Below are 26,112 nucleotides of genomic sequence, written 5' to 3' on the forward strand. Positions count from 1 at the left end.
GTCAAGTCATCCACATAATATGATCACACAATTACTCAAGTATCTCTCTTTATGTAGTCAGCTACTTGTGCATTTTGTTACAAATATCATTCTTTTTTGGTGGTTTTGTCAATATATCTCAAGTAGCTCAATATATAGACTGAAGATATATGCCAGACATGCTAATATCAACATTCTGTCAAGTCATCCACATAATATTACGACACAGTTATTCAGATATCTCTCTTTATGTAGTCAGCTACTTGTTCATTTCGTTATAAATATCTTTATCTTTTTGCTGTTTTGTGAATAAATCTCAAGTAGCTGTATATATAGATTGAAGATATATGCAAGTCTTGCTAATATCAACATTCTGTCAAGTCATCCACATAACATGATCACACAATTACTCAGATATCTCTCACCACCAAAAAATAAAAATATTTGTAACGAAATGCACAAGTTTCTGACTACATAAAGAGAGATATCTGAGTAATTGTGTGATCATATTATGTGGCTGACTTGACAGAATGTTGATATTAGCATGTCTGGCATATATCTTCAATGTATATATTCAGCTACTTGAGATATATTCACAAAAACGCGAAGAAATGAAGATATTTGTAATGAAATGCACAAGTAGCCGACTACATAAGGAGGGATATCTGAGTAATTGTTTTGTAATATTATGTGGATGACTTGACAGAATGTTGATATTAGCATGTCTGGCATATATCTTCAGTCTATATATACAGCCACTTGAGATATATTGACAAAACAGCCAAAAAAGAATGATATTTGTAACGAAATGCACAAGTAGCTGACTACATAAAGAGAGATATCTGAGTAATTGTGTGATCATATTATGTAGATGACTTGACAGAATGTTGATATTAGCATGTCTGGCATATATCTTCGGTCTATACATTCAGCTACTTGATAAATATCGACAAAACAGCCAAAAAAAGATATTTGTAACAAAATGCACAAGTAGCTCATTACATAAAGAGAGATATCTGAGTAATTGTGTGGTAATATTAGGAGAATGACTTGACAGAATGTTGATATTAGCATGTCTGGCATATATCTTCAATCTATATATACAGCTACTTGAGATATATTCACAAAACCGCCAAAAAATAAAGATATTTGTAACGAAATGCACAAGTAGCTCACTACATAAAGAGAGATATCTGAGTAATTGTGTGGTAATATTAGGAGGATGACTTGACAGAATGTTGATATTAGCATGTCTGGCATATATCTTCAGTCTATATATATACAGCTACTTGAGATATTTTGACAATTGACAGTGATATAGTGCAATGTACATCTTAAGAACAAAAATAGGAATCCTTGGTATGTGTTCCCCCATGGACAGTAAGAAGCCAGTTACTCGTAGCCAGTTACTCGTAGCTAGCTTTTCTTACTTCTCGTAGCCAGGTACTAGTAGCTAACTTTACCTAACTATTTTTATTTTACAATATAATATCAATTTTACACCTCAAACGAGCTATTTACGGCAATTTTCGCTGAATATCTGCAGTTGAAACCATAACGCCATGGTGTCAACCAATCAAAAATATGACGTCACAATGCAAATGAAACGCTGCGCGAGAGCGTGCGTACTCGAACTGTACTCGGCCTTGTTAAGACGTTGAACTTTGATATTAAAGTAAAAAAGCGATAGAATATGAAACATAAGTACACACGAGAAAAGATCGAGACATTTCTATGGAATACTTGTCATTTCGCGTACTCTTGTTTATAAAAATACGCAAATTCGCCTTTTGTTATCGGAAAAGCACACTCCTATATATTAAAAGTGGACTTAATTTAACTGTTACTATTATAGTACCCACGAGACTTGTACACGTGAATTCGACAAACGATAATAGGTACATACAAGATGTAAATGATTGACGTTTGCATTCTGATATACGAAAGCTTATTAGTATCATTTATCTAACTGAGAAATAAAATTAGTAACAACGCGAAAAAGAGTCATAACGCCTTCTCTTGAGGCTCCTTTCAGAAAGACGTTATAACAGCTATCCAAAAGGCTTGCATTGTATTTTCCGCGTTAAACCGCCTTTTTTGGCGATTTGATTTCAAAATCATCATTTAAGTATCAAATTTCAATCTGGATAGATAATCTACTGCAAACATTTTTTTATACATTATGTTTTCTCTCCCAAAACGGTTTCTCCCAACATGTTCCATTGAAAAAGAGATATTGTATAAATACTTTTTTTGAAATGGTTCCTTTTTTAAAATTTAAGTTCGGTTTTAATGTTGCTGTTTTTTTTTTAAATTGATTTTGAAATAACATGATATGTTTGACATTTGTCATTTTATCACGTAATACAGACTTTGTAACACCACGTGGCGTCATGATGATGTTGAACACGTTCATTTCAGGCAACCTGCCAATATTTCTTTACTGCAGCATTTTCACAATTAAGACTATATTAATTTCATAGAATTGAATAAATGTTAGAGAGTTAAGTTTTTAGCTCACCTGTATCGAAGGTTCAAGTGAGCTTTTCTGATCACCAATTGTTTGCCGTCTGTCTGTAAACTTTTTACACTTTTGAGTTCTTCTCTAGAATCCACTTGGCCAAATTTGACAACACTTACTTATGGAAAGGGGATTCTAAATTGCTAAAATAAAGGGTGAACCGTTAAAATGGAGATGATCACGAATCCGTAAAACAGGCTGTGTGTTTTGAAATTTTTTTCTCAATTACCACAGTACCAAAAATATCTATATTTACACCAAAGCTTGTATTGTTAAAACTTGGACCTCGGAACCAACGCTGGAATCCCGCACGATGGATGACCGCACACCTACGCAACTTAACAGGTACCAACGTTAACGCAAGCAGGGATGACCACACACTTACGCCAACAACGCAACCTATTGCATGCAGGGAGTGCCGCACAATTGCGCTATAAAGGCCAGAACACCAGCACGGATGACCACACACTAGTGCTCCGCCGCAACCACCACCATTACAAGCAGGGATGAACTCCCACTTCTATTAATGCGATACAAAGCAGGGGTGACCGCACACTCTGTATCGTAGATTCAATCACACGAAGATTAGAACGAGCATGGATGTCCACACTCTCAAACTATCCTTATCTGTTCAAGTTCAACCCCAAATATCTGTTCAAGTTTAACCCCAAACAGCCGTTCTAGGAAAGGCAATAGACACTTTCCCTATATATGTGCCGGCCTAAAATAATTCATAGTCTCTAAAAATTGGAAATCAAAAATAAAAAAAACTAATCCGATCTAATCTAAAACTACTTATGCAAAACATCTTATTTACATATACTATTTATTACTGTGTAAAAATAATCATCACAATAATTGATTAATACTGGATACATTAATTCAAATAATCAAGAATCAATAAATCAAAGGGGAATAACTCTTGCAAAAAAATACATTAATAAGCTGCCCGCTTCAGAAATAGACATGGAAAAAAATTTAAAATCTTCTTTTCAATAACTAGAAAGCCACCGTTTGTGTTATCATAATGCAACCATCCACAGATAATGTAGATTCTAAATTGTTCAATTAATGAAGAAATGTATACGGAAATGTTTTAAAATATTTCTCGCAAGACCTACATTGCTAAAGTTTGCGAGATTACTATGCAAGTATCCAAATATAGTGTGGATTATGAATTGTTCAAATCGTGACCCCCAGGCCAATACTTTTTGTATTCAGAAAAAATCAATAGAAATTAAGATAAAATAAATAAATATTAAAACTATACTGAAGACGTTATTGTCCTCTCCCCTGATCCCAAAATTTATTCTAGGAATTTGAAAAATAAAAACCGATAAGAAAATACACATGCACTAACTAAGTGACTTCACCCTGAGGACAGTAACCTTCCCACCGACAACAACTTCATGTCGGTACCATGAGTAACCTAAGCTGTTGCCCTCAAAAAGTGGTGGGATTGGGGTGAGGTAACTTCATTTTGTCCGTGTAGTTAGGAAATACAGTGTAAACAAGTTGGAGTTATCGATCTTTGAATTTAACTGTTCAAGATAAAACTGACAATGCCTTATTATGATAAATAACAAACAAAAAAATCCAAAACAAAACAAATGTCGCCAAGAATGCTTATCTAGATAAAGAAAAAACAATAAACAAGATAAAAAAGAAAAATATTTGAAACTATTAGACCTCTATGTTTTCACGTCGATCAACCACAGTTATTTTCTGCATAACTCAAATCATATCTTAAATTCATATCTGGTTTCATCATTTACCTGCACCAATTGATAATCTTAAGACTCTCCAAAATGAATACATATATCTATACTACTATATTAAAATAATAGACTTGAATTTTTGGTCTTTAATACCGAGAAATCGGAAGAATACTGTCTTTTGTTTTATATATTTTAAACATCATTGGTACTTGAAGATTACCAATTTGTTTTTATTTTTTCTCAGTAAAGCTTCGCTAATTAATAATCAACAAAAAATCCTCAAAAAATCCCGGAAATCACCTGGATTTTTTGGATTTTACAATCTTGCGCTTGCGCAATACATTCACGCTAACGGGATCTTTAGTTTATGTTTTCATAATATCACATCTGCATGAATAAACTCAGAAATGATAATACAAATACGGGTAAATTTTCGTTGGATCTGTTCATATATATTTATCATTTCTTATGAGAGAAAGTATAAAATAACAAATATACATTTCAACTAAGTACTTACTTTTGCCTTCGTGATGATGCAAAAAAATTACATTAAATTTGTTAGGAGAGTGAAGATAGAATATGGTTTATCGTAAAAATTTAATAATGTCCTATGGACCCAGTTTTACAAAGAAAATACGTGTACGTTGGTGAAAAGGTGTTGAATTCTTTCATTCTATGGATTAAAATTTTTAATTGAAAGGTATTTGCAGTCTCAAAAAGGTTTGTTGTGATGAATTTGACTGTTATTTTCAAGGCAACTTCATTAACTTTCTCCAAAATTGTTCCGGAGCGATTCTGCAATTTTCTCCTACATTACGAGTATAAGGGAGGCATTCTAACTGTGGTGAGGACCTTTCCCGAGACACAGTTAGATTATTCAAACTGAGGAAAGTGTGGTGAAATTAATAGCATTATTGTAGGCTTATCGACGTACCTATTTCGTAAATGTCCGATATGGAATGTCAACCCGTGCACGCACGGGTCAAAGTCTAGTAGTTAATTAAAGTAAAACATAAATACCAAATATCTCAAATAACGCACTTTTTTTATGGGACAGGTTTAAGATAAAAAAAGAGAAATAAATATTAACGATTAAATGTCTATTTAACGTTAATCTTTCTTAAACATAAGTTGTATATAACACGTTTCAGTGTACATTTTATAATATTATTTTAGCTAAACATTTTTTCTTTGGTGGCACATGAGGGTAGAAAGTGTTAGAGAAAAAATAATACCTAACCTGCGTCAGCTATTTTTGAATTTCTACTGTGCTTTCTCTATCTTAAAAATCTGTATTCATACACATGATTATAGCAAATCATTTGAAACTGCTAAGATTGTAAGTTATTGAATGAACACAATAAGATTTTTTTAAAAACAGGGGAGGGCGAGAACGGTTCCAGCAAACCAGTTAATCCAGGGAACCAACCTCGAAATTCCTTATTCACTCAGAACACCATGGAAGTTTAGAAAGAAGGTTGCCATGGTTTATATCCTTGACGAATGCACAGAGCATTTCTACTGCAACTCTACAGAAGAATTCTAATGTAACCGAAAAAGGAAAACATTGAATCATTATTTTTTAAAAGATATAGTCTCATAACTGCAGCGATGTTTATGTAACGGGGACCAGTACTACAAGGGCAATAACTCTCGTAATCAAAGTAACCCCAATGTCAAATACTGGCTCGGTTAAAAATCATCCCAGGTAAGTGGATTCCTGAACTATGGTCAAAACTTGAAATGAAAACACCAGTAAGATTTAACACAATGTGTTAATGTTAATAGAGTTGATTTAAGTCAAAGATAGCAATAAGAATTTTATGATAATAGAAAAATCGGAAATTAACAAACAGATGTACTCAGAGTGAAAATTACTATGAAAATAGATATAATCTGAATTTATAAAGAACAGATATTACAATACTTAATGATTTAATTGAATTCTACAATCAATGAAAAAAAATGCAAAAATGCTAAATAATTGCCAAATATCAAAATATGCCCCTATTGGGCCGCCATAGAATCTAAAAATGATTCAATAATAACAGAAGAGAAACGAGCTACATCTCTATAAGTATCAAATTTCTCCCTCTAAGAAAGTGTAAAAATGACTAATATAATCCTTTTTTTAAACAGTAAAATGCTTTCTTTGGTGATTCATTCGGGATATGAAGGTAGTGACATTGAAGAAAAAAAACATAACCCGCGTTGTTTCGACCAATCCATAAATGGGGCGTGTAGATATTCAGTCTGGCTGTTTCTATAAAACTGTGAATTAACTATAAGTTTCCGTAAGAAATAGTGGGAATCATACTTGGTAGATGTAAATATATAAAAAATGATAAGTTATCCACAACACCTTGAACCAGGACTGGGAAGGGGAAACCTTTCTAAACTTACACTCCAAACCTCTAGGAAATCTGTATTAAAAACGCTTTAAACCCTACAAAAATGAACTAAATCCTAACTTCCTAACTCTACATATATCATGCTTTATTTTGCTTAACCTAAGAGGTTTTAGTGCTAAGAATAGAAAAGGAGTATTACCATTAGGTAAACTGACCGAACATTCTCTTATGTAAACCTGGACTCTAATCACTAACTTTACCTAAATAAACCACAGAAACTAGACTAACCAAGCCAATCAGAGAACAGGTAACTTTTTAACTTAGGCAAAAGTGACAACATGGATACTATTTTCTGTAGAGATTTATTTATAAATAGGATAACTTTTAAATTGTTCAAAAATATGAGAGTAGAAAGAATTAAATGATTAACAGTAAGTATTTGAACCCAAAGAATGACAATAAACTTTTTAAACTGTAAAAGCTTTAAGACGAATGCAAACTGTATAATGAAAATAAACAAATTTGTTACATGTACATACATATTGAGTAAAATTTCATATTAATGGAACAGCCTCTGTAACAGCCACAAACGTGAACTTTGATTTTCGTTTGTGACGTTGCAGTTTACAGCGTCCAACGTTTGTGACGCCATAATAAAACTCATCATTTTAACCCTTGAGAACCCTGCGTTTGTTACAGTGTTATAACTGCTGTGGGTATAAAAAATTTGCAAGCAGAAATATGTGGGATGTAAATATTGCCACATATATATCTCATATACATAGTATATTATAAAAGACCTCTAAATGGTATATCATACAATCGTTTAATCTGATAATGGGATTTCGCTGCACCTGCAAAAGTTATGATTTTATAATGAAAACAGAAATTAAGTTGCTATGGACTGCCGTTGCCATAGTAGCTGACTAAATAAAGAAGAATGACAAACCTTAGCAAATATAAAGTAATACTGAAAGTAATTGCAACTAATAAATATTAAAAAATGTAAAAATTGAATATTAAATGATTATTTTCAAAACATGTTTATTTTCTATCTTTTTAATTCCATATAAGTTATCAACAAACCAAAGTAATAAATATACAGCTTATTAAATTAATACCTGTTGCTTTGGCAAGAAGCTTAAAAATATGGAAAAAATTAGAGATTCTAAAAAGCGACCAATACTTGCATTAAAGACAAAAAAAGTTCAAGTTGAACTTTAATGTTATACAAGGGCACCGCACCGGAGCACCCCTATCGCGCCAGTAAATAAAGTGAAGGAAAATGCCGAAATATATACAAAAAAATCTTTTAAAATAATACATTTAATTTGCAGCAGTGATGTTTGTTTTTGAAACATAAGATTCATAAAAAACCCCATAAAATAATGTTCAATTTTATTTGTTCTTAGAAACAAAATTATTAGACGCTAAAATATTCATTATTGAAGGTAATAACATTTTGTACGTGATTAAATAAAAGTTTGCTATTCCCAAATGCATATATACAGGGAAATACAAAGAGAACGCAAGACCCTGGTGTCTGTCGCGCATCCCACTCAATCTAATATGTCATGTTTCAGTGTGTTAATTATATCTACAATGGAAACAATTGGTATAATAAGGGGCTCCAGACTTTGAAATGAGTTTCTGCATTTGGACATAGTGACTTCGGGGAATTAATTTAGAGTCAATATTTTCAAAGAATCATTAAGATCAATTCTATATAAAAATCATAACTGCATAAAGGTATTCAGGCTTTAGTCACACATTTTCTTTACGGAATTGCATATAATGATATAGATTGATGTACTATGGAACAAGAATTACAAGATGCCATAAATTTGTTGCCAAGGGCTACCGTTGTCATGGTAACTGAGGCCAACGATAGAAAAATGACAAATCTTAGCAACTTTAAAGCAATACAGAAAGCATTTACAGCCGAATTAAGTTATGAAATATAAAATAATGAATTACCTATATGGCCAGTTTTCAAATAATAGAAAAACATTGATGAGCAAATCATTTAATATTTATTCGTTTGATGAGATATCGGCGCTTCTGATTGGTCGAAAAATTTCTTTGATACCTGCATCAATAAAATTTTTGCCGGATCTACTTTTCTCAACTGTTTTGATATAACACTATTTATAGAACGGGAAATTTCCAAGATAAACACTGTCAACAAAATGCAAAGTTGTGTCTGTTTTATTGTCAGCAAACAAAATGCAACCTTGTGAGTATGCCTATAAACTTTCATGGTAACACTGCTGTTCAAATTTGGTAACAATGATTTTTAAATTTACACACGTACATGATCGGTCATCAGAATAAGCGTCGTAAAGAAAAGCTATGAGTAATGCATCAAATCCTTCGGCGCATTCCAAGCGGCAGATATACCAATTAAGTACATCACTGGCTATCTAGTTACCACACCGTTTACAAAAGTAGCTTATACATACTATTCTTTGTCGACATATCAGCTATTTTCGTCCACGATCGCCTTTCCTTGGATGATTATGTCCAGTTGCATATTCCCATATTCCAGCGATCTCACTTGAAAACTAGTTTTATTACGAGTTTTTCTGCAAAGTGAATAATATCACAAGCTATCGTATGTATTTTCCTTTCGTTTTCAATTCAGCCGGTTCAGATTTTAACTCACTATTTGTGTTTAATCCATTAAATTCAGGATGGATGAAGGCGCATCCATTTTGAATATTGTTGCTGTTGTTGTTTTGTATTCATACGCGCCGCTTCATTTACATTATTTACATTTTTGATCAATGACACTTCTCATTTTTTTTATTTGAAAATGTTTTATTAAATGATAAGAAATGAAGATAATAATTTTTCTATTGATCGACGTATCAAAGAAACAATTGACCGGAAAACTTTTTCATCAATGCGCTACGCAAAATCAAAACCTTGAATGTCAAAATGGGAACCGAAAATTATTATCGGAACATAAATTTTTCATATTTTTTTCAATACCACAGAAGAAATAATGAAACAAACCCACAGTTGAAGCTGTATTGAAATATTCATGTAAGATAAAAAAAAAGATAACGCTTGTTGCTATGGTAACAAAGTTAAAAATAAGAAAAAATGAAAAAAACCTTAGCGAATCTGTCAAGTGAAAACGTTTGTTTTGAACACAATTTCAAACCATTTTTGTGCTATTCTTGACAAATATGCAAAAATGTTTACATCATATATATTAAAGCATCAGGTCGAGATCTAGTAAATGATTCTAGACTGTTTTTTTTTTTTGGTGCTAGAACCATTATGACGTCATAATTGATTTGATGAATTGTTTCCCCGTATTTTACGGCTTTAAAGGAATTATGTAGAAAATAAACCAATATTTTGACATTCTATATTTAATCACGGGAAAAGTAATCCCGGTACCTATATTCAATTTGACATCATTTTAAAGAGGAGGTCAAGAGCTTGTATAATGCCGTTTTTGGAGAGACTGTAGGCATTCTAGATATATCTCATTAGTCAAAAATTGACAAAATCCTGATATTTGTTACTTTTATCCTTCATATTTCCTAGAAAATGATTGTTTAAAACATGATTTTTCATTGTGTTTACCAAAAAATCAAGCCCCGGTACACCCTATGAAACAAAAATATTGTTTGAAGCATCATTGAAAGAGTTTATATTTTGAATTTCATAAACCTGTAGGCACCTTTCATTTACTAGATCTTGACTTTAAAACTGCCGTTGCGAAGGAAATGTGTGAATCCTAGAAAAAAATACAGAAATTCGTAATTGATTAAAACTTCATACCAACGGCTATTTCTTCTGCTACAAAAACCAAACACAATTTACTTTTTTTCTTTTAAAATTATTTATGTTTAAATAAAATGAAAAATAAATTTGAATTTTGAAGTGCTGTTTAGTTACCATGGTAGCACTCTTAACCTATTAATTTGCCAATGAAAAATTTTCAATACTTTGAAATAAAATTGTATGCGATTATTTTATTTTGTATGGCCGAAACTGCTGCAATCCCTTTCAATTTGTGTTCAAAGTAGTTTAGCGAGGCCGGGTCTAATTTTTTCTGGCCTAGATTTTTGAATGAAATTTTTTATATGAATTGCTACTGATAAAATGATTATTTTAAGATAAAAAAAATAAGACATTTACCACACCGTTTGTTTAAAGGGTCATCTCAAAGTTTGTTAATTTTCAACATAGGACCCTATGGGATTTTGCTTGAAATGTATCAATTTTGCACATTTTTTACATTCTTTTAAAACGTCTGCCCTAGGGATTTCTTTTTCTGCTCTACATATTAAAGTTATTGCTAAAAGGAATTAAAATGGTCAAATAAAAAAACCCATTTTACCTCCTGGTTTGTTCCAGGGGTCTTATCAAAGTTGTGTTTGTATGCCCAATTTTCCAGATTTGTCAAATAATGACTATTTTTTATTTGACAAAGGCGGAAATGGTGATCATTATAGTATTATTAAAACATTCAGACATATTTGAGTAATAAATAAATATATAACATCACATATTAAGGATCATTGATATAAAATACATGGTTACTGTCTTGAAATATATGAATTAAACTATATTTAGGCGGGTTAAGAAAACGTAATAATATAGCTTATACTTCGAGACATTTATGTTTATTTCACAGTATAATATCAATTTTACGCATCAAACGAGCTATTTTCAACAAATTTTGCTGAATATCTGCAGTTGAAACTATCACGCCATGGCGTCAACCAAGCAAAAATATGACGTCACAATACAAATGAAACGCTGCGCGAAAGCATGCATACTCGATCTGTACTCGGCCTCGTTAAAATGGCCATTTTGCAATACAGGGCTGCATTTTACAAAAGAACTTACGACAAAGTCGTAAATAATTTCAGTCTCATGAAACGGTCTTTGATGAACAGAAATTTAAATCAAACCATTTATTTACAACTATTTTGATTTCCATAATTATTTTTTTACAACTATTACAATAAAATATTGAATAGGTTGTGATTAATTAACATTCATTAATTTGGTCGTAAGTCGTAAGTTCTTTTGTAAAACGCAGCCCTGTGCTTCTGTTACCATGGCAACCGGTCCTCATATCAACCGAAGGGAATCAAAATATCAAATGTGAAAATCGGTGACTAAGCGTGGCCAATGAATTTTTATATTTACAGAGAAGTTATTTTGTTATATTTGTAAGTGTTTATCTAGTAAGGAGATATAATATAAGGTAACAGCCATTTTACCAAAATAAACAGTATCATGTTTCTTATCAGATGTCCCGTAATAAAGCAGGTTTGAATAGGTTTTGCGTCTAATGTGTAGGGAAAACACTATAAATTGTTTTTAACGTATATTCAAATACATTTCATCAATGCCTATTTTGATATTAATCGTTCAATCGCTGAAAAATATATTCTTATGTAAATATGTTACAATGAATCAATCTTTGAATATTATGAGGTGATCAAATACAGTCGATGGTAATCAGGCCCCGGGGCCATACAACTTAGACGAGCTTACTTTTGATCTAAGTCTCACTTTTACAAAAGAAACAGTGGGAAAGTGAGACTGAGATCTTAAGTGAGCTCGTCTAAGTTTTATGGCCCCGGGCCAGATCTATCATTAAGTCCTTCGGTCTTTGTTGGATTTGACCACCCCAACCGTATTTGACCCCTGCGAATGTGTTCGGAATGTTCTTTATCGTTGCTAAATAAATGTATGTAATAAATCCAGAGGTGCTCGAATGAAAGTTCACGAGACTTCCCCAAGATTTATTCAGTTCCTGTGAAATTTTGAGCGGAAGTATAAGTGTTCGGTTGATATTCTCAAAATACGTAAGTATTGGTCGTTTTTCATATCATGTCCTTCTTTGATTAATGTTAAAACATTTAGATTTTATTTTTATATATGTTTTATTTTATCATCGAGCGGTTATTTAATCTAAACGATGATAATTAGAACAGAGTTATCGTTCGTGTCCAACCACTCTACATGTGGTTAAAATATATAAACATTGGATTTCTTAATAAAATCATAGCCATGCTTGGTGCGTTTGATGTGCAATACCATAAAATGTTGTTTAAAATATGATGGGGTGTTTATTCTGTATTAAAACTTATATCGAGCCATTTTTAAGGAACATTTTGCATAAAATAGTACATTCTGTTTCACTATTGATGATATTTCTAGAAAGGCGCGTAACAAAAATTAATCTTTAGGGGGATCGCTACTAAGCATGTTAATTGTTGCAACAACAGAAAAAAAACATATATTCTATTGTCACATTTATTTCTTGAACTCAATTTATCCACCAATTAATTAAGACATAGTTTAAAATTGATAAACGTCTAGATTTTATATTTTACTACAAGTACCTAGATTCTGGGAAATAGACTTTAAACACGAGGCACGATTTTTACTGCGAAACTGAAAGGGTCAGAAATGACAATAACATTCGCAGGTGTGCAAATGTGAGATATTTAACGCCTTGTACGCCTCTGTCCTTTAAACATCGATGCAAAGAATATTAGCTCCTGATTAAGATTAGCGGTGATCATCCACTTGTATTCTACATTTTCAATGTTCGCTTGATAAACTTTCCCGCTCGTTTTTTTTTTTTTGAGCGCGGAACATCCTTCCGACCCTTTTTAAACTAATCTTCCCGTAATTCAGGTGAAATTCACACCCGAAACAATTCAAACCCTTCCGAGGACCTTCTAACTGACTCGGTGCATAGGCAATTGCCATTTGCCATTTGGGGTAATTTGTTACCTGTACACTATAAGTTTTATATTTATCAATTTGAATTTAACTGTAAATGTTTTAAGCTGTTATAATTGATTTTGAATTTGTTTAAGTTTAAATTTATTCAGTTATAAGTTTTTAAATCAGTTGATGTAACACGTTTACTGTGTCTCCTCCATTTTGAAAAAAAAACCCAGTTGGACCAAGCTCAACATCAGGGGAGGGAAATTATCTATGCTCTGCACTTATAAATGCAAGAAAATCTTATTTACTTACATGTATACACTAAACTTTTGACTTTTCATGATTGTGAAATATTTAGGTTAAAGCATGTTTTATCAGAGAGTACACATGTAATAGAATATTTATTATTTGCTTTGGAGAAAATTGAACCTAAAGCAAATATCTCTTCTATATGCCCCTTCGGAATATTAGTAATTAGATAAAATCCAAAGAAAATAAGAAATTCATTAAAATAGAAGATAAATTTAAAAAAAAAACCAAATGATAAACACCCCTTGTATTGATCGTCAAGCACTTTATAATCTATATGCTGATTATCATGCAAAAAATGTTCTCCTTTAATATCGAAAAGTTTACTAAACTGTTTAATATATTGGCATAAATATCATCAAATAAATAATGCATCATTGGCAAATGATAAATACGTACTTCAAGGAAAAGAAGGGCAATCACACAAATTATATTTTACATAGTAAATACAAACAATCAATATCAAATATTATATACCGGTACTTGGACAATTAGCTGTACACGAACTGAACAGGAATACATACATCATACAAATTTGCACGAGAATCAATATAATATGATAATGATTTTAAATAACACACAGACTGGACTTTAAATATACGGGTGTACATGTGAGTAAGTTTCTTGACAATTATGGCGACTATGAAAATGGATTGTTAAACATTGGGGCTGTCTGGTTGGAAGGCAAGTACGTCTCTCTTGAGATGGGTAGACGTGTAGATGAGATGAAATACTGAATGGTCTAGTAGGAGCCCTAAAAATTAAAAAGATAATATTAGACATACATGTATTTACACAATAAAACCAAATAAATGCAGAAAGTCGTAGTAAACTCTATCATTAATCATCTTGAAAAATTTACTTTTTTCCTTAGGTTTATTTTAATATTTTTTTATGCTTCTCCATGTAATTTTATTGAAAAGTGCACATTAGTGTTGCTAATAGTGTCTTGATTAATTACTACAAACGTTATTTGGCTGTATTCTTTGTCAGACGCCTTGTAATAATAATGTTTTAGATGGCAGTAAATTAAATTAGACAAAGGACTTCATAAAATAAACTTACTGGCGTTTTGTGGTTGACCAGAGTATGTGGCATAAGGTAAACTTCTCTTTGTGGAAAAACAGAAACGTCATCAAATGAATTCAAAGAAATATACTGCAAATCCGGGTTCCTTGAATGTAGATTGTAATAACTGTAGTATGGAAATAACGATCCATATCGAAAATGTTTAAAAGACTGTGGTTTTATATATTGTTGTAACGGAATAAATGAATTCCGAAAATTGTCACCATTTTTCTCTCGTGTATGCATATGTTTGTTCACTACCTTTGATCTTGTACGAGAATGAATAACACTGTTAGATTTTTTTCTTTCAAAATGATCACTAGATTTATTTTTCAATTTTTTTGGAAAAAGATATATCAAATGATGAAGAATCTTTTTCTTATTCGGCAACAGTGGTTTAGCTCTTTGATGAATAGTTGAGGGTGTTTGTGTAAATATCGACAAGGAATGCCGTTTGTTTTGTATTTCATGGTTCCTAGAAATTTCTTTTGAAGTCGTCTTTCGATTCCTTAAAGGTACAGGTTTGTTGGTGATTACGCTTTGTTTTGAATTATCAGAATCCCTTTTCCCGTTGACCTCCAGAGCATCGTTTCTAGTCATCAGACTATTCCCATGTTCTGAACGGGGCACCTTGGTACTTAAATCATCAATACTAGGTATACTTTCAATTATGTCGAACACACTTTCTATGAGATTGACATTTTTTAATGGGGCAAGATGTTTTTGTCCATTACTCGTAGATTTGATGGAGTTTCCCGAAAGTCTTTCCATCTTGTCGCCATTATGCTTGACGAATTCTAAAGTGTTTAAACTAAAATCCCTTGGCTGATTGTCATCGCCTCTAAAAATTTGATTTGTTGAAGGAGGATAGAATATTTCTGGCCACTGATCATTCGACTCCATTGAACCCAAACTTGGAGACACCGGGATGTCTATGATTTCAGGGGATTTCTTTTGAGTTTCCATAACAGCTTTAGCAAGACCGTTATCAAATAAAGGCTCACTCAGCAGAGCGTCAAGGAACGACTTTCTGGATTCTTTTCCACCATTCTCAATCAGAGGTTCGTCCAAGAGATCTACGAAAAATGAAATCCTCATCTTGTCTCCGCCAGTTTCTTTCTCTTTGTTTCTTTGCAGTAACCATTCGAGATGTGGACTTCTAGCGATGGTGGTTGGAGAGGTTGAATGCACGCCGGTATCGTCCGATCCGTCTATGACAGCCCCTTCACTGTCGAATGGAACCACCAGAAGTAAGAAACACAGATGTGGAAGCATATCACCCTGTAAGTGTAACATGTACCTTAAAATTTGTATACAACCGTTAGTTAAACCATATTTTCAAGATTTGTTTTTAATGACAAAATAACATGACGTGTATTCCTTGAACATTGCCATGTACATGCTATCTTTGTCATTCTCATGTTGTTTTACATATCATAGTTTTTTAAAATTTTGAGCAGGCAAAGTAAATATCAATTTTCGGTTAAAAACGTACAATTTAATCATAGTCACAATATCATATCTCCGTTTTAACATCGCTCAGATACTTTACTTTTAAATACTTAATCTATACAATATATGAACTATTAGTAAATATTTTATCAAAAGTTCACGTTCTATTCATATCTTTGATTTGGAATACCGCAAAAAAAAAATCATCATTATATTTACATACCGGTGCCCATATAAATGAAATAATATTATTTTTAAAAAATTCCTTAAAAAATAATTTTTTAAAGCAAGGGATTTAATATACCCAAAATGTATATTATTTACCATATTTATTACCGTGGGAATGAATCTAGAATTGCCAGATATTGACTTACTGTTTAGTGATTAAACACGGAGGTCAGACTGATACTCCTCACTGTACAGGTGCAAACTTCCAGGTAAAACTGTGGGCATGGGCCTTAAATATGAATAAGCTCATTAATATTGAAGTGAATCCTACGACCGTACAGTGTTTTGCGAAGAGTCTAGTCATCATTTCCCGTATTAATAATGTATTTCATTGGACAATTGTAAAACAGTGCTTTTTGGCAGTCTTCATGGAATCTAATTTAATCTTGAGAGAGTAAATTTTAGGCCTATAACTAATTAATCAATTAAACACCGTAACACCCCAGATGTTTTAAGTAAAATAAATTTTTTTGTATATAGAATGCATAAAAGTTAACACGGTAATGAAACGAGTTTTATGCAATGTTTTTAAAAAAGTAGTTTAAAATATATTTCTGTGGGACCTTTATTATAAATGTGAGACACCTGCAGTACAGATGTGTATTACTGGTACGACTTTTGCTTTGTTTGTCAACATGTCGTTAATTTTTAATTGAAAATTCCGTACTTAGAAACATTATTGTTAAACATAACATCTCCGATGGAACATGTATTTATAACATTTCCAATGTCTTTACCTTATTTGCGCTTAAGAGCATGATACTATATAGTAATACGTCAGAATTGTTAACGTCATCTCACTGTGAAATACTCCAACATGTTAATCAAGACGGTCAGAAAATCCCTTTATTTACAACAAATGGACATTGACCTTAATATGGCGGTAATGGGATATTCCGTACACATCTTTCAATGAAGAAACTGGTCTTAACTTTAATCTTTTGGTTAAATTGTGTTGCACCATATGTTATGTTGGTTTTGATGGTCATAAGTGTAAGATCCTTTTAAATGCATTTGTTATTAGCAAATTCTAATCAATAACTAGCATGTTATATTTTGAATTTTTGTTAATCACTGTTATTACTATCTCTGACCAGAAAAGTCAAAAAATGAAACCTTAGACTTGTTATCTTGAAGGGTTAGGATTTCTGTTTAATTAACTGCAGAACGTAATCGGAGGAATGTAGCTAATAACTTAAGATCGAATTGCATTAGAACATACTGTGTTATATAACTGTATAAACATATGATTAGAAAGACGTTTCCAAAGGTCTCGTGCTCAGCTCCTTAACAAAAGAGATGAAAACAATTAAATCAATGAACGCTGATAAATCACCTGTTTGTTTCGTGTTAAAGACAAAACTACTCTGGGACCACCGTGTTTTTCTTTCACCAAAACATATTTCTCAGAGTTGGACATTAAATACCAATCAATCTTAAATACCTATCAAATGTGAACAAGGTTTTGTTCAGAGATGATGAAAATTTCTATCTTGATGTGTTTATGTTGTGATGTATTTTTGAAATATCCGTCTCTCTGGCTGTTGCGTGATTGATCGAGATGTAGCGGCGAAGAAGTGTCCAATATGGTGAAACTTAAATTCTTTAACAACAAGAGATAGGATAAGAAACCTTTTATCTGAAGGACAGTTATGGGTAGCGAAATTAAGTTTGTTTCAGAGACAATTATTCTTTATTAATTCCATGCGCAATTATGGCTTGCAAAGTTATTATTGCTCGGAATTTTTGTGAATCTGAATAAAAACTTTGGATTATGAGCAAATAAACAAAGACAGTTATATTTACAAATATGAAATAAGTTTGATTACATTCATGTGAACAAACAACTAATTTTTTGTGTGTGGTAATAACTGTCCTCATAATAAGTCGCGGACAGTGACCATTTACAAGATACTAAATATCATCGAATTACCCCCTTACCTTAAGTAATCTACGACAAGGATGAATTTAGTTGTATACTTATGAGAAGTAAAGAAACGCAATTTTTTTTTGCCTGACAGAACATGTTTTAGATTGTAAAAAAAGGGTGTCTTACAGAATAAAAAAAAATAAACTTACCTACAAACACAACATTAAATTCAAGGGTTGATCCTAAAGTAATGACACACTATGCACCGTGCTTCTCACATGCAGTTTTGTATAAACTGATGCATCAAATTTTTATTTCTTAAATTTTGATTTCAATTAAAATTTTGATTTAATTTCGTTGAACACTTATCAAGATGTTGGTGTTAATAGCATGATATATACGTGACATCGCTGAGTCATGAGTTTACGTCTTAACGTATATAAATTCTCGTTAGTATTTCTATAATGAGAATCACCGAATTGTTCATTGAATTTCATGTACATTTACTTCACATTTCCAAAAATGTTTTGTATAATCGACCTATATCAACACAATTCTGTATTGTTATGTTCCTGTTAAATACTGTCACTTTTTTCTGTCTAACACCATCACTTTATTGGTTTTTTTTGGTCTGATGCTATCACTTTGTTATATAAATTAACTGGTTCAGAAGTTACAAAAAAGCATATTGTCAACATTAATTATACTATCGACGACAATCCCGTAGTCATGTTTGTATATTTAATCAAATGAAATATATCGGAAAGGACAATACAATTAGATTTGAATACCACTTACGTTATTTTTTGCTTGGTGTTTCTAAAAATATTTATCACTAAGCCAACACCTCATGTTTCATATTCATAATAAATATTAACCAAATCGTTTACAGACCTCATGAAAAATGACCATTTGTGATAAAAAGTTTATTACTTTACTTCAACCAGCTGATTCTTACACGTTTTAGTTTCAGGATCGACATTGTATTAAATGTCTTACTTTGCAGCCATTCTTTATATGACGTGTGACTTTCCTCAAATTTCAGTTGTAACTGTCACAAATTTGTGACATTTACAAAATAACTCTTTGTCCTTTTATGGCATTAATGTGCTAAAATAAAGCGATGACTATTCCTAATAAAATGCAAACAGATTGTACACTGCGAAACGATGAATACACTATAAAAGCATACCGATTGATATTCCAGTTATTTTCGATGTATTATTTTTTCATTCATATACTGTCTAAACTTTCTCTACTAGTCTTAAAAAATCGCAAATAAAGCCTACCAAAATTTTCAAAAAGTGATTTCAACTAGTAAATCAATATTATTGTCTTTTGATAAATTAAAATAAAAAAAAATGGAATCTTCAATAGTTTACGCGAAATACTTTTGCGTTTACTCAAACAAAGATACCAATAAGATGCAGCAAATATAAGGTTAACATTAAAAATAATGAGGAAATGCAGGTATTGCAATGCTCTTTTTTAGTTAATATTTCCTTGATTTTGAAAAATGCAGGTAAAATTAATGTGATTCGACAGTTAACAATTAAAACAAAATCCCCAAGTGTTTCCTTCTAATTAAACAAACATCAAACGTCTACGAACATACCGGCCGTTACACAATAAAAACATTCAATCTTTGACAGAAGTAACGTTTAGCCTGAAATTAAACAAGAGGCTCATGGGCCACATTACTCACCTGAGCAACAAAATAAAAACAGCATTATGAAGTCAATTACAAAATATCTGAACAATGTCGTATAATAGATCCTGTATATAAAAAAGTTCCCTGGAATATTCTTATGTTTATCATTGAACCCCTTTGTAAAAGAATGATTTTACAGTCATACCACATATTGAGCATTATAGTTTTCGAAAAGATCTTAAACAACTGTTTCTAAATATATAGATTATTAACCTACAACAAACTTTGAACCCATTGTGAGGTGCAAGAAGTGTCCAGGGGCCAGTGTCTTAACAATTTTAAAGAATTAAAAATATATCAAAATGCTTGCATTTACGTGAAATCTAACGTTTGTTGAAATCTCTTAATACAAAATATCTGTTTTTTCTAAATGATGTGCACTGCAAAATACCCCTTCACTGTAACTGCGGAACTGTTTTATTTTTGTAGAATGTAGAATGAAAATCAAATATAAGCTGGGACTTAAAAAACGAAAAAAAAATGTGAATAGCATGGCCGCATCTTACATGTAGTAAAATTAGACCTTTCTTTTGTCCTAGCTATTTAAACAGAAAACAGAAGCAAAATTATTTACTTTTGTTTGATTTTAAACTTCTCGACACTTGCATCAGTTTGTCGGAACGTCCAGTTTATCCAGGTTTCTGATTTGTGGAAACATGAGCGGGTTTTATGGGTGATAATCGTTTTCGAGACAAGAGTTGTCCATATCCTTTAGTACTATAGCAATATAGCTCAACAAGGTCAGCAGATTTAACCAATGAAATTGATATGACATCATAAATTCCATCAATATTTTCTCTTGTGATTCTTTCGGGTATGACATTGTACTAAAACAACATGACCGGCGTATGATGGTTATGTTAATTGTTCCTGCAATTATCGCTATGATCTTCTTTCTGTTCGGAAATTTGAGTCTGACGTAATTTCGCACAGTCCGAAATTTTCTTTGCTGAATATCTAAACCAATTGATAAACTGGTTAGAACTAGATCTTGTAAATTTTAGCCCTGTCAGTTTCAATAGAGCTATGAATCAAGTTGGTTTTCTTAATAAATAGAGGGGAATTTTCTCAGTAGATTTAAATATATACATAAACACCGTTAAAATAATGACGACTTTGATTTTTCAATGAAATTAAAAAACACCACATATCCATAAATGCACCGCAATTCATTAGCTTCATGTGACTTTTTATTACACACTTCTCCATTTCGAAATTCTGACAGCTGTCAGTTTTTACCAATTTTTTGTCTCTAGATATGTCAATCGAACGAGGGTAATGTATTAACGTAAAGGCGTTGGACATCAATAGATCAATCAATAGGTGCTCAAAAATCTAAAAACTGAACGAATGCAAGCAATTTCATTTGATTCAAAATTTTATTTTATTAATTTGATGCTTTAAACCCCCTTTTTATATACTTTGGTATTGTCAATAAATCATTGCTGACGGAAGTCATTAAGACGAGACCACAAAGGCTTCAAAATGAATGCTTTTTTGTCAATCAAAGCTGCCGACTTTCCTCGCTAATTATTAATTGACAAGATTTTATTCACAGATTATTATACACGGGTTTCTTCTACCTCTCGATAACGTGCAAAATGTAACTTATATAGATATCTATTTTATGATAAGTTTCAAATCCTTCGAATTCTCTCTCCATTATTTAATCAGCTCATTCATACAACATTCATCTTAATTATATATAAATATTTAATAAATGCTTATGATATGTAGTTTACAGGTATGCTGTTTACACAGATTACAGTTATTTTGTAAACACCCTTTGGGAGGTTTTACAGCTGGCACTGTTCCTGATGGACGCGGACCAGTCAGCGGTCAGACTATTCAAATTAAGTTCAATTCCTTATAAGTTTCAACGTATGCATACTTAAAACAGTTTTGCAAAAATTAGCAAATTCTGTTTTGTTTGGAACCTGAATTGAGCCATCATCGCACCATCGACGTTTGCGTCGATAGTGCGATAGTACGACCTTGCGATGTTATGATAGTGCGATGACAATATAGTGCGATGACGCGAAAAAAAATAACGAGAACGCAATGGTGCACCATTTTGTCATCGCAGCATCGCTTTATCGACTTCTTTAAGAAGGATTACATTCCCAGCACTCATTGCACAACATGGCGTTTGAGGACGAAGAGATGCTACAATATTTCTTTAATTATGGAACCCAGATGGGGTCATGTAGTTCACAATCGTATCATCGTACCAACGACGTTTGCGTCGATAGTGCGATGGTGCGATAAATCGATTAAGATGAAGCGATACCGATAGCGCGATAATTTTGGCTCGATAACGCGATGACGGTGGTGCGATTGCACGGTGAAGCGTTTGTGCGATGACTTATTTTATTGCAATAACACAATGATGCGATAGCGATGACAAGATGGTGCGATTTGAGTTTTACAAAGATGTTTCTTATTCATGAATACAATGCATTGTCTTAATATATTTAATAATTTTCATTAAATGCTCAGTTAACATTCTATTAATGACTTACATAACCATCATGAATATGCTACAACTGAATGGAATGTTTAATTACTATCTATTTCAATCACTTAATGTTTTATTCATTATATGCGTCAGTGACTACCATGCTTCAATACCTCAGAGTATCAAATAATTATCTTACCTATGCATTTGTTATCTTATTCATTATCTACGTCAATATATAAAAACTATGTTTTAAGCATATAAATATATTGAAAAAATTTGAACAGCAGGCAATATGTCTATGAATGCATTTTTATTATATTATTCGAAGTAAAATGAAGAACTTTCAGAAATTAAAAGTTCGTACGAATAATACTTGAATACAAGTTTAAAATGGCTTTAAGGCAGATTTACCAAAAATACGTTTTATTCTGATTTTAAATCTTCTAAAATGAGAATGTTTATTGAACAAATCTTATATATTCAGACATAAATTGCAAAGGTTTTGAATGTATACACTAATTTTTTTCAATATACTATATAATGAATTATTTAGTAAACATATTGTCATCGTGAACAGGAAAATGTTTATAACCCCATTGCTCTCTTAAATAAAAAAAAAGAAAAGATTTTTTAGATTAAAACAACAACAAACGTTTTTTCAAACCTGCTTAAATGTACTTTGAAAGATCATTTATTGTTTTGTTCAAGATGTGGGCGTAAATGAATAAATAAACGTTATCCAACCAAATGATGATCAAATTCTGCATGTATGTCAGGTGTTGGCCATTCTAAGTAAATTATATAATATAATTCCGTGTTTTCGTAAGGCGTAGGCCGTTTAAAAGAAATGTTTGAAAAAATATATCTAATTGATTTCAATCGCCGAATTAATTGGTAAGCAATTATTAATGGCATTGTTGCATTTCCCCCTTTTCATTTCTTCATCTGCTGGTTCATTGACGGAAATTATTGAGATGAAACCGCAAACCGTTCAATGCTGATTCAATTCTCCGAATTCTGCACCACTAAGTGATTTTCTGAAGTAACCTCATGAATAACAGAGTTAAGACAACTGTTATCTTGGTACTTATTCAGTGGAATTAACTTGCTGCATTTCCTGTACATTCTAATGACAGCAAGTTGTTAAATTGGAACATGCACTGTTAATGATGCTGCAAAATCACACATTATTGTGTTTGATATGAGCATGCAATACGTTCTAATTCTCAAGAAGGCTCTGGCAAGATGTATAACCCTTGCTCATAAATAAATAAGACAGAAATGAAGGGCAATATACTAAAACAAGCTCATTTTTTATTTATCCAAGTCCTGAAGAAAGAAATGCTGTGAAATGTAAAACTGAGTATATGATCACGAAGTCTGGCAACGTCTAAAATACGAGTACTATAAATGAAAAGTTCATAACAGGACAGCGATCTAGCCATCCATCAACCCATCAATCAAATACAATATGAGAATTTTGTGCAAACATAAACATGATTTAGCCTTTAAACATACGAGGATTTGTTTGTCTTTCAGTGGCATCCTCATGCCAAAATCTGATTATTCTTACTACATGCATCCACAGATTTTCACAAAACCTGTTACATATCTTTGTAATCCCTATGATCTACAAATTTTATTTCAAAACTGTTCTATACTAGTTTTCTTTTTACTATGAAACCCCAGAAACCCAGAAAAATGATCCCGTCCTGGCTCCTACAAGATAGGAAATTAAAGGCCATTTGCTTTTTGACACGAATCCCTCATATTGTTTTTTTTTTCTCAATCATATCCCTTTGGAAGGAAGCCTGCTTCTTTCATCGAACATTCTAAAAATCTCTTAGTCCAAGAAATTTGCTTTAAATAGTATGCTAAGTGGTTTAACAGAAGAAGTCGTAAATGTGAACAGTTTACGACGACGAAACTCTAGAAAACATAATTTTAATATCAATTCACTGGAGCTTTTCACTCAAATAAAATGACGACATCGCTTTTTAAATAGCTTTTAGGGACATTCACTTAAGACAAACCTAAAAATGTTTACAATATCCTGTGAATGTGACAATACTGTAAGATAATGAAGTTTTGCGTCACTTAAACGTTCAATTTTGTAAATACCATGAAAAAATATATAAAAGAATTAGCATTAAAATCTCACTTTTACCTGTAGATTATCTAACAACTTCCATAAGAAAAACAATTAAAATCTCACAGAAATTGTATTGAGAGTAAATTCCCTTTATTTTATTCAAAAATAAATTTCGTGTGTGGAAAAAAATATGATTTAGTACAGACATGAACTACTTAAATATTCTTTTCATTCTAATTCAACATGATATATAGAACCACTTACTTCACAAATAAGAAAACTATTTTTGCGGTCATAATTACAGGATAAACCCATAGGGCTATCCATGGAATCATACTTCAGATAATAAACAAGTTCTCCACAAGAAGAGATGTAGTGCAAAAGATTATTCCACGGATCGGCAGCTATGAAATGGGAAGTAGCATCTGCGCATAATCCGCGTGGATAGAACGAACTTCCTCTTCCGTAATATTTGAAAATAAGTTCGCCATTAGTTTTGATACAAATAAGAGCCCTCCTTGCTTGGTCAGAAACACAAATATCGCCCTTTGGATTTTCAGCAACATACCACGGGTCGAAAAATAGGGGTTTGTTGTTGTGGTACTGGATTTCACGACAGACGTATCCATGAGGATTGCTTACGATAAGTTTAGACTCATTTTTTCTGCGTAGAGTTAACAAGATGTTGCCTGATTTGGACATGGTTATTCCCTGTGGTTGCCAATCTCCTGTAGAAAATAAATGCTTGGTTCGTCCTTTAGAATTAAACATGACCGCTTTAATTCCAAATTCTGTATACAGCACACCGTTTGAACTCGCTGTAAGACACAAGGGGTTTTTACATCCCTCAAAAGTATCTCTTGTTAAACCAGAATCGTCTAATAGGCTAATGCTTTTGCTTATTTCGGAACAGGAATAAAACGTTCCATTTTCTTTGTATGATATATCACACAGACTCTCCATTCCACTTGATATTTTCCCCAATACTTTTAGCTGTTTTGTTTTTACTTGACTTTTCTCGTTGGCAACGACAATTTTGTGAGAATCCCTGGGTTTCATTTTGATGTGTACCGATACACAGTTTCTACATAGACAGATCTTGCATGACAAACAAAGAAAGGTAACTTTGTCAAAACAAAACTGGCACAATTTCTTGTCGTCCATCGTCAAGCTTTACCTACAAATATATAATGCAATCATATCCTATGTAAATTGATAACTGTACTGACTGTAAATAATATTGCAATTTGATGTTTGCCATTTTGAATTATATAAAACCCGGATCGAAGTCTTGTTGTAAAAAACGTCAAAATAAAAAAAAAAAACTTGAATATGAAAGTGTAAACACATGATTATTTTCAACTTGGTGACACCTCTTACCTTACAAAGAAAACAGGGACAAACTATCACATATCGCTGGTATCAGTACTGTAAAATATGTATAAATACGACCGAGGCCAATGTCTATTTTATCTCGTCCCAAAATTATATTTATGTAAATAAGAATGCCCTGCAGATAAAATCTTCAGGGCATTCTTATTTACATAAATCTAATTTTACATCTAATATACAGTCACATTTTATCTTATTAGGTAAATAATCACGTTATTTAACTTGATTAAGATACGGTTTTAA

At 32.1% G+C, this 26,112-nt stretch overlaps 2 protein-coding genes across 2 annotated transcripts; both read right to left on the reverse strand.

The window, feature by feature from the left end:
- Window positions 1–13,845: 13,845 nt before the first annotated feature.
- On the reverse strand, window positions 13,846–16,577 carry LOC128178133 (uncharacterized). The gene is made up of 3 exons (XM_052845154.1): window positions 16,490–16,577; window positions 14,661–15,944; window positions 13,846–14,349 (listed from the first exon to the last, which is right to left on the reverse strand). The coding sequence occupies exons 2-3, from the start codon at window positions 15,936–15,938 to the stop codon at window positions 14,338–14,340; spliced, it is 1,290 nt and encodes a 429-aa protein (XP_052701114.1). The 5' UTR covers window positions 15,939–15,944; window positions 16,490–16,577; the 3' UTR covers window positions 13,846–14,337.
- Window positions 16,578–24,615: 8,038 nt separating this feature from the next.
- On the reverse strand, window positions 24,616–25,641 carry LOC128178149 (uncharacterized). Its single transcript, XM_052845186.1, has one exon. It carries the CDS (start codon window positions 25,639–25,641, stop codon window positions 24,706–24,708), a length of 936 nt encoding a protein of 311 aa, XP_052701146.1. The 3' UTR covers window positions 24,616–24,705.
- Between the last annotated feature and the right edge of the window lie 471 nt (window positions 25,642–26,112).

This window comes from Crassostrea angulata, chromosome 3, assembly GCF_025612915.1.
Source record: "Crassostrea angulata isolate pt1a10 chromosome 3, ASM2561291v2, whole genome shotgun sequence".
NCBI lineage: Eukaryota > Metazoa > Mollusca > Bivalvia > Ostreida > Ostreidae > Magallana > Magallana angulata.

Bases quoted from the DNA above. Each gene is read 5' to 3' on its own strand.
- LOC128178133 (XM_052845154.1), bottom strand. From the start codon at position 15,938: ATGCTTCCACATCTGTGTTTCTTACTTCTGGTGGTTCCATTCGACAGT.
- LOC128178149 (XM_052845186.1), bottom strand. From the start codon at position 25,641: ATGGACGACAAGAAATTGTGCCAGTTTTGTTTTGACAAAGTTACCTTT.